This window comes from Lagopus muta, chromosome 4, assembly GCF_023343835.1.
Source record: "Lagopus muta isolate bLagMut1 chromosome 4, bLagMut1 primary, whole genome shotgun sequence".
NCBI lineage: Eukaryota > Metazoa > Chordata > Aves > Galliformes > Phasianidae > Lagopus > Lagopus muta.
In genome coordinates this window covers 11,244,976-11,255,301 of record NC_064436.1, presented here as the reverse complement: position 1 = coordinate 11,255,301, position 10,326 = coordinate 11,244,976, and the positions used below count along the sequence as shown (strand labels likewise).

The 10,326-nt window shown below is 38.2% G+C and overlaps 1 protein-coding gene across 7 annotated transcripts in view; it reads right to left on the bottom strand.

Moving 5' to 3' along the window:
• Window positions 1–627: 627 nt before the first annotated feature.
• The window catches only part of GAB1 (GRB2 associated binding protein 1), a 98,159-nt gene continuing 88,460 nt past the window's right edge, over window positions 628–10,326 (bottom strand). For 3 of the 7 annotated variants that reach the window (XM_048941053.1, XM_048941049.1, XM_048941051.1), the window contains 5 exons: window positions 8,366–8,455; window positions 6,173–6,266; window positions 5,715–5,838; window positions 2,764–2,886; window positions 628–2,513 (listed from right to left, as the gene is read on the bottom strand). In XM_048941053.1, coding sequence (XP_048797010.1) covers window positions 2,355–2,513; window positions 2,764–2,886; window positions 5,715–5,838; window positions 6,173–6,266; window positions 8,366–8,455 — 590 coding nt within the window. In that variant the 3' untranslated portion in view covers window positions 628–2,354. Of the gene's footprint in view, window positions 2,514–2,763; window positions 2,887–3,536; window positions 3,613–5,714; window positions 5,839–6,172; window positions 6,267–8,365; window positions 8,456–10,326 lie in introns of all 7 variants that reach the window. The other 4 variants (XM_048941052.1, XM_048941056.1, XM_048941050.1 and 1 more) reach the window with 3 other exon arrangements.

Here is a 10,326-nt window from a genome sequence, read left to right as displayed (position 1 = left end):
GGAGAGACAAAAGAAACAAGGTTGAAATAGGATTCTAAGATCCGGTGGAAGTGCTGGACCACACTGTATGACTCTTTCCCTTAACAGTAAGCATCAAAACAACTATGGCTGATAAACCAGAGCAGTGATTATCTCATCACTTCTGTTAGCAAATTAGAGGCAGCTCGGTGGAAGCGCTCTGCTATGACTGTACCAATAAAACGCTTAAAACTAGCATCCTAAACCAAAATTACCTTTACATTAAGCGTTCCAAGTATTTGATGTATCTGTGAGTGCGTCGGCCATCGCAGCAGTGAGGAACAGTTTATTATGTAGTAACAGTAACTTCAAAGCAGAGTTGAGTTTCACCTCCAGAGTCCGTCAGGACCTGATACGCTTCCCATCAAGCTTTCAAGGTCCCCTGGCTCACATCGCTTTTCCCAGCTCCCAGGAGGCTGGGACTCTGATTAATTTAGTTGCTCGCAGCAGGGTTTGAAAGCAGAGATTTGTTTTGAAAATTAATTCAACGTTTTTTGTTTTGACAGCTACGTAATGTACAATTTCAGAAAGTAAGCAGTTGAAATCTAGGCACTTTTACAAACACACTAATACCCAACTGCTGTTTAACAGGACAGAGCTTACACAACGAAACTGAACAACTTGATTTATTTAAAATTCACCTCAAAATCCATTTTTTAGCTTTTTTTTTTTAATGAACATTCAAAGCATCAAAATATTACTAATTTTAAAAGAACCTTCGTTAAAAATAACATAATTTACGTATGATAGATTGTGGTTGCGAGGGGAGAGAACCAACGAACGGTAGATTAGGCACAGTACTAAGGCCAACATGTCAGAAAACAAAACAGCTGCATACTCAAATTTTAAGTGACCTGGACAAAATAAAACAATGGGGGGGGAAACGAAACCAATAGCTTACTCAAGGGCAGTTGTAGGAAAAAATAAAAGCGTTAGTAAGTTTACTATCTAAATCTATCCTGTTCACGTATTTAAACAGCTCTATTTTCTTCCATATATCAAAAAAATTGTTTCTAAATCAAGGCAGATTATTATTTGGAACTGTCATAGTAAAATAAGGGATCACAGTATACAGAGCTTAAAATCCTGTACCAGGAAAGAGGAACGAGTGGTTTACGAGGGGATCATTTAAGTACATGATCTAATTTTTAAAACGGAGATATAAAATATCAGTTGCATAGGGATTTAAATATAAGGCCAAGCAGGAGATTAAAGTAAAATACAGATCGTAAGAAGGGCACTACGGTGTCAAAACATAGCATTTCCATTTGAATTAATGTCTAATTCAAAATCACAGTATTTTGCTAGTACTATAAACAGTGAATGTCAAACTGTCCCGTTAATCTTGAACTGAAAACCGACATTAGAACTTCTAAACAGTACAAAACTAAAGCTCACTGTCTAAACCTGATCAGTGTGTTAGCACAGTAGTGCTTGGTACGTACCTGATTTATATACTCTACCTTCTGTAAATAATATAAAGGTTATTTCTTGTTAATAAGTGTGAGATCACAATATTACTGCATGCCATCAGTGGTTTGCAGGCTTACTTGATATTTAATTACTCAGTCTTAAAAAGTGTGAGATCCCACCCTGCAGAATCTTCACCTATCAAACACAGAACACTGTCATTAATAAAATACAATAGAAGTTCCACCGCTAACAACTAACATATGAGCCAGTATTGTAGGTCTAAACCCAGTATAGGTCATTATTATTAAATCACAGCAATTTTTGTTAGGAAGGTAACCTGCAGACTTCCAAATAATCTTTTGCATGTATTAAATATAAACAAGTACGTAACTAACGGTTACCTCTTGACACTTCAAGTAGATTATTCTATTGTGAAAGCATTTCTGCAAAAAATTGATTTTAAGTTGTTAAAATGAAGTTCAAATATTCATTTCCATATCTACACGTAGCTTAATTAACCTAGAATTGTAAAGAATAGTAGTGTAAGGAAAAAAATTCTGCAAATGAATTAGGCATTAAGGGACACTAAACTGGGAATACCTGAACCAACATTGTAACTGAAAAAGTGCATAAACATGGTAATACTACAAACGTGTTAACTACAGAATGAGAGGTTTTCTGAAAGCAAAGTGGTACTATTTTACAGGTTATTTACAGGTTGCAAATTTTCCGGAGACCACATAGCCAATTTATGATCTTAAACTCCTCTGATGCTTATGAAGTGTCCTTTGGCTTCCATCCTACTCAGTCAAAAACCTATTCACACACCAGTGAATACCGTACAGTCAAGCAACAGGGCCATTATGGTTCTTTAAATCTTCAAAATTCATTCCTTTCCGTTCTTTGAAGAATAAGCAGTGTTTTCACTTCACGCTTTTTGTGGGCGTTTCTGATTCTGTAGACTGTCGCCCATCAGTCCATGCCTCTCGCGTGCTCTTCAGTGCAAGTGTTTTCTGCTGGTCAACTACAACATAATCAACTCTTTCATCTGCCACACTGCTGCCTGAACCGCTGCTCTTTTTCTGGATAAAGGCAAGAGAGAATGAAAAAAATAAGTTAAACTAATAATTTATTCATTAGAAAATTAAGTACATATCCCAAACATATAAAGAACAAGCACAGGCTTCTCTGGAGAGTGTGACAGAGCCCCTCTGATTCACCTGAGGACAAACTAAATGGGGTGATACGGCTGGAGGCTCTTTCCCAGCAGCTACTTGTAAGGAAATCCCAAGCCGCTTGTGCCGATCATTCGAAAAGTCAGGACGTGCTTACCTTACGAGGCGGGGTAGATTTTCCTGAATCTAGGTCCAGATCTAGATATTCTACTTGCTTATCTCCTTTAGGTTTTACCATGGGGCTGCTTCCTCCATCAAGACTGTTGCTTCCGAACAAATTCTGAAATTGTAACATAAAGAACTTCAGCTGCGATTGTACACAGTAACAACCCAAATTGACAAATATTATTGTCATTATTGTCAGCTTATTATTAACTGTCAAAACACTGAAGGTTAAAGAACTGAGTTTTTACGACCAGATAAGCCATGCAAGTTTTGTTGACGTTATGCAACAAGTAGATATAGTCAAATTAAACAAAAATGAAACAATCTTGAGCTTGGGACAAAATCAAAAGCCAAAGGGAGTGGACGGAAGGAAACCAAAAGCCGCCCCCCCAAAGTTAAGATTGTCACCAAATCAATCTGTACCTTCCACCTAATACCCCTTTCATACCATGAGGTAATAATGAATTGCTTTGGTGTTTCACATCTCAAGTTTAACATTTCTTAACTACAATTTAAAAAAAAGAAAAACTTAAAATTGCTATTAGGTATCTTAGAAGAATTTCAGCCTTTCACAGTAGCAAAGCTTCAAACACAACTTCTCAATTTCAATGAAAGCTATCGTAATTAAGCTTAAAACCAAAAGGTATTATTCAAGTTAATAAAACTAAAAGATTATCACTTTGGATAATTTGTGCAGGACTGCCTAAACTGAAGTCGTATTGCATACACCTACATTTCAATTAGCCCAGACTTTTACAACCTCACCTCCTCTGTCCTCTCCCAGCCTGATCCCTCCCTCTTAACAGGTGTTATAGGAACAGTACAATAGAAGGACTCTTCTCTAAAAGATAAAGAAAAAAAGGAAGACAGAGGGCAGCAGTCAGCAAAAAATGAAGAGGAAGGCAGAAGGACAGACAGAAGGGTAAGGCTGACAGCAACTTGAAGGAGAGAGCAGAACATTGCTGATTTTATTAAATAAAACAGAAGTGCAACATGTCCAAGTGATGATTCAATGCTGATGACAGAAAAGGATTTTAGAAGTATGGAATTCTCACTAAGATACAGCTGAAGCAAAAAAATAATAATAATAATAATTCTGAATAGTCTATGCATATTTTAAAACAAAGGCCTTGGGATACCTGGAAACACTCAGGTTCTCTAGGAAATAAAATATTTTATTGGTTAGAGCTAAACAGGCTGGGCTCTTAAAATCCATGCTGTTATACATTACGGCTGTATCATCCAACGTATTAAGTGGTAACAATGACAAGCAAACAACAGGCCAAGTTTTTGTTGCCCAGATTCTCTAAATATATTTCTTCATATTTAACACAAAAAGCAGCATCCGTGTTAAGGTTTCCAGCACAAATTACAAAAAAAAAAAAAGCTCTTAGTCATTAAACATCTTTTTATCTCAAGCAAACTAAACAGGTAGAACGTAGGCATAAGAAATGAAACATAAAATACACTTAAATGAAGATGAAAGAAAATCTGTAGAACAACCCTGGAAAATAAATGGTGCAAGCAAACAGAAGGATACTAATGATAGGCTGTCTCAGCTGCAATACTAAAAGCACCATCTTAGCACTCCTTGTAAGAATCAGCAGAAATCCCCACTCCTAATTGCAATGCTGCAATTCTACTGGGGGTAGGAGGCGATTCCAAACCTTTGCAAAACAGGACATCTCTTGCATCTGTATAAGGGGATGTGACTGATTACTTACCAGTGCCTCTCGCACAGTACTCTATGAGGAGCTAAGTTTTTACATCACTGTCTCCCCACTGCTGAAGTGCACTTCACCTAGGAAGCACACCTGTGCTGCTGACAGGTCACAGAGACATTGAGCAAAGCGCGAGCCAGGACTTTGTGGCTTGCAAGCTCGCACCGACTCACAAATGCCACAAAGAAACCAGCAGCAGGGGCTCACTCTGGGGGTCGTAAAAGGTGTCATCCATAGGCAGCTACAGAGCACGAGGGGAAGGAGACTGGAGGAGACCGGGGAGGGTATCTGGGACAGAAGGGAATAGGGTAGCAAGCAGCACTGCCAAGAGACAAGGGTTAAGTGAAATGGGATAGCACATGCCATATAAGGCAGCAGAGCAAGGAAAAGAACAAAAACAGAGGTAAGCAGGTTCTGCCTCAAAGAAGATTTGGAAACCACAGCTTGATACGGCTTTAAAGATGAAAAACAGATTCTCTACTAAGAAATCCAAGCAGCAAAAACACATTAATCACACTGAAACTACTGTGAACTAAAAACTGAGGTACAAGAGCAGATTTTCCCCCAGTGTTTCAAGGGTATTATGGATTGTGTTTCATTTTAGGCCTGGGTTTACTGCTATCCTTGCACTTCAGAATTTTTGTATTTTCTCATGCTCTCTCCTGAAGAAAACTAAAGCAAAAATCCACAGCATATCAGTAACTTCTCTTAACTAGCTCTTCAATAGATGCTAAATACTTGAGACATCACCATCCAAAAAAGTTCTCCCCAAAAGGGGAAAAATAAGCAACGTATCAAACGTCCCCTCTCCCTGCCCTGGACCCTCCACATTTCTCACATGTCCTTTCAATAAAGGTTCTAGGCCTGTCTCAGAGGACCTATGATAGCACATTTCCCTTCATGTCCTGATACTGAACTGCTGCATGGTCTAGAACTATCTGCTGAAGACAAGACAGTTTCTACGAAAAAGAAAAATAAGTAATCTGCTGATCTATCTTGCAGAGCGCAAACATACGCTAACCACAGTCTCTACGTGACTATACTCATATCTTCCTTAGTGAAATCAAAATTACAATTGCAGCAGAGGGATAATTTTATTCTTTTCCAATTTTGATCTAGAAGTACAAATGAAGGTGATGTTGAGTGGAAGGATTTGTGTTTGCATGATTTAAAAGTAAGGACTGCACAGGAAGAGAGTAGTTAAGACGTAGATGTTACATACTGGGTCTTCAGTGGACTGATTTGGATTCATGGATACATAATTCTCTTCACTGTCGTGCGAGTCACTGCTGGAAGTTGTGCTATGAACTGAATCCGGTCTGGGAGACATGGGAAACCTGGAGGAGCTAATTACCAGGAATTATTTTACAAACAATACATCTTGAATATCTTAAACCTCCTGGTAAACAACAGAAATAAGCACGTTAGAGCTGGAATCTTCACTCAAGATTACTAGAGCGTCTCATAGTTTGGATATACAGTCCTTTACATACATTATTACAAAACAAGAATTAATATTGACATACTTTTGTCTTAATGCATGCATATGCATACACACAGTTCCAGAGGAAACTTCAATCTGTATTACATAGGCTGAAAATACAACACAGATGTATATACACGTTATTAATACTACAGTCAACAGAAACTATCCAAATGAAGAAAAGCTAGGAAACTTACTCTCGTGCAAAGCTTCTGGTGATAGGAGACCTAACTGGGGCTTGTAATTCTTCCCATTCAGGCAAAGGTTTTATTTCTAGTGGAGCTGGTTTTGCTACGTAAGAACACAAGCATAGAACGTTCTTAAGCAAACTTAAATTTAATAGCTTTTCAAGTTTCTAATGCCAAAAAGAAACACTGTTTATTAAACAGTAAACACTAGTTAAAAAGAGACACTTTCATTCTCACAAAGCTATGACATAATAACTTATGTTTTACGCTTTCCAGTTACAGAATAACAACAGTACTTTAAAAAAACACAATTTAAGAATTTTGCAACACAGACAAGTACATAGTAATTCTATTTCGAAAAGAGACTGAAAATGGCATCAAGTTCCGTGGCACGGGGACTTGCTGAACTGATAAGCGCAGATAGGGATGACTGACAGTTTCAGCCTTAAAATGCAAGCATCGCCAACTCCGTATGCTTTTATTGGCTTGTGGACTATTATTACTATGCAAACTCTGCCCTCACTGCACAAGTCTCCTTACAGATTAGGTTTCACAGCTCAAAGTATGAGCAAAATATTCAACTATGATTAAGTTTGCAAAACGGAGAGATGAGCCAGTAGCTAGTTGCAATGCCAAAAGGTGCTTGGCTTGCTTCAGGGATCATCAACTAGAGAGCAGAGCAGCAGCATGCTGGTGCCACCAGAGACAGCTAACGTGCCATTTTTAAGCTCCATTTTCAGAACAGAACCACAAGTTGAGCATTAGTGAGAAACATCATCCCTCCCTCCAATATCCACAATTCACCCTTTCCTAGATAATAATATACATATATTAAAGGAAGATCATGAGACTTCACAGAGGAAAAAAATTACACAAACTATTGTCATAGTTGTAATCTGAACTTCTACCTTCTTAAAAACTGTTTTAAGAAAACGAAATGCAGTGTCATTTCAGTAACATCCAGCCCCACCACCCACCCCTCAAATCTTCTGCTTGCGGCGTGTTAACAAATTCACCAAGATCAAATCAGGCATGCAGAGTAAAAGCTGTCTTAAGAGACCACATGAGGAACTGACAGAAATCAGTTGCTTAATCAGTGTGGTCATCTTGCAAGGAACAAACAGAACTGCACTCATGACACTTTATGCTCTCTCTTCAGATAGAGTTCATCGTGGAGTCAGCTATATTACATATCAAACATAAGGATGCATGATTCACATTTTCTGTGAATGTATCAGTCTTCAGCATCCCTAACAGTTTTCCCCTTTAATTAGAGAATCATAATTACTCAAAGCACATCAAGCCTGATCCAGTAATTCTGCCACTTCTACTTGCTTATATAAGACCTGTCACCACAGCCTCTGAAGAGGACCGACAACACACCTATGTCAAGGTGCCAGGTATCACAGGAGACAGGGTGGCAGAGCTGAACTTTACATAGGTGAGATGACACTGAAGACTGAACGACAATAATTATCAGTTTGGCCACAGCCCCCTGTGGAGGGCAGAAGCTAAATGGCAGGTATAATCTGTGACCAAGGTACCACTCCAGCAGAAAGAGTAAGGACCTTGTGCAAAGCCTTCTGAGAATAGAAGCAATGGTTCATCCAGTTGCAATGGGCTTTAATAACCAAAGGTACTGTTCAGCAAAACTTCTGTGAGATTTTTAATATTATCTACAATTTGCTCTACTACATGTGACCACATGAAGAGCCAACTCAACAGCCTAAATAACGCCCAGACTAATTGCGATATTCATATAGTTTCATACGTAAATCTCTGCAATAATATATGGTCACGGGCACATTTTTTTGCCTTACTTCAATCCTTATCCAACAGCAAGTGACCCAAGTAAACTGTGAATTCACAACCATTTCCTAATGAAAGACATTTCAAGCAACTTCCAGGTGAGTAATACATATTTCTAAGGAAATAAAAAAGTAAATCCAGAATACGAATAACTAAAATTTAAGAGACTTAGTATCTACGTTAATGCCAAAACAACGCATTCATGTGCTCTTTACAAGAGAAAGCTTTGACTTTCCTGTACAGGACATCTTTTGCTCAGCAAGGTAGATGCACCCATGATCTTAGATTATAATAGAAGTAAAAAGACTATAGGAGAGATATAAAATAACAGTTCCTTTAATTTTTGTCTTATTTTTATAAAGCTCCATAAACATACAGTGCTAAAGTACATACCCTTTCTTCTTGTAGTAAAGTCACCTATGGTTTGTGAATCAGTTCGCTCTAAACCATGTGGTTTAGGTCTTAAAATTTTAGGACTTTGACCTAATTGGCAGAAAGAAGACTCTCTTAATAAAATGTTCTTTTTAAAATTGGAAAATGGAATTTTGTAAATAAACAGCACAATCCCCTGCAGAAAGGTTACCGCCACAAGCATAAGCAAGCTGCTCAAGGAAGAGTTTTACAGTCTATAGCTAGGTTTCACGCTAAAGCCGTAAGCACCACACTTGAAACAAATAAAATACGGCATGCAAGTAATTTGCTGGAGGCAAGCATAAAAGCTGTACAAAAAAAGCCCAAAGGTGCATCAACAAATTCTGCAACTGATCATCAGTTGCTTTCAAGCTGTATTACATAAAAAACACCAGAAACGTATTTAAGGAGTTCTCCAGCAGGACAGGAGAACAGTTACCTTTCAGATGTGAGTTAAGTTACTTCCAAACAAATTAAGTCCTTCTTCAGTGAAATGACTACAGTATTGGGTACTATTACCTATTCACCACACACTCCCTTCACCTGAGAAGTCCTCAGAGTTCCATATCAACCTGCACCAAAATCACCCCCCTGACTGCAGAAACTGAGTGACCTTCTCTCCGAGCTCCCAGTCTGCACTCGGGAGCACACCAGAGCACACACGGCCTTCACCACAAATGGCCTTATCAGAAAGTGAAGTCACTTAAATAAATAAATTTTTAATTGTTCGTGGCCATCTGCAAGTGCAGCAGATGCACTAATCGTTCTCTAATATGCTGCACTATCACAGAACACCCTATCTTAGACCAATCTAGTAACAAAACAGAGAGCAAAATAAGAAAACATCTTAGATAGAACAGCTTTCTCACAGGAAGAAAGATACCTTTCCTTTCAGTAAGGAAGTTGTTTGCCAATTTAAAACCCTGCAAGCAGTTCCGCTCATGCTGCGTATTTTAAATATGATCAATAATACACGATAACTCCAATCTTCTGAGTAAGTTTACATGACAAAATGTTTAAAACCAGGAAAGGCAAGCGTCTCCAGGTGTTACACCAAGAAGCCATATGAGAAAGGTAGATCTTCACAATGAATCAACTAAGTTTAAGACTGTTTATATTCAAAAGTTGCCCTACAGCAAAAAAAATATGGGAAAGGACTGGCACAGAGTCAAATGTGGGCTTGTGCTACCAGCAGCAACCAAGAATGCCTTTTAAAGAAGTAAATTTGGCAAGAACACTGGGACTTTGCAAATCTCAACCTGAAAGGTTTTGCATGTGAAGAGCCCTATTACTGTTATCGCTAAGCATTGGGAATAATCAAATAATAAGTAAACAAAAAGGTTTTGTACTATATCTGAACATTTACACACTGCTTCTGAGAGATCATGCAGGAAAAACAATGTATTTATTTACCAATATTGTTGCATAGCAACTTTCTTAAAAATAAGAAAAGAAAAAGAACAGACTTTCACACAAGTATTTCTTCATTTCAAGAACAGATGCTGCCTTAAAAGGCTAGAAGTGCTGGCAAAAAGACAGTGCACCCAGGCAAATGCTAACCAAAGACCTGGCTTACAAGTGGTACTCACAGTAACTGTCAAGAATGCTGCTGGCTAGAACTAAGCATGACCCAGCATGTTGGCCAAGTTTATTCTGTGCTGACCCGATATTCTTGAGTACCTGACCTACAACTGTGATAAATGCTTGCCTGTAGAAAAAGACCAAGGTCCCCAAATCAAACGAACAGATTTGGAAGTTAAAATTCAAATATTTTCTACTAACAACAATTTGATGTCGAATATCATCACCTACTCATATCAACTCTCCATTCCACTTTCATAATCTGATTTAGAGAAATTCAGGCACAACTCTATTTAGAATGTCAATAAAGTACAAACACGTGAGCATAGATCAGTGCAGTGAAAAATCAAGCAGAGGTAGCA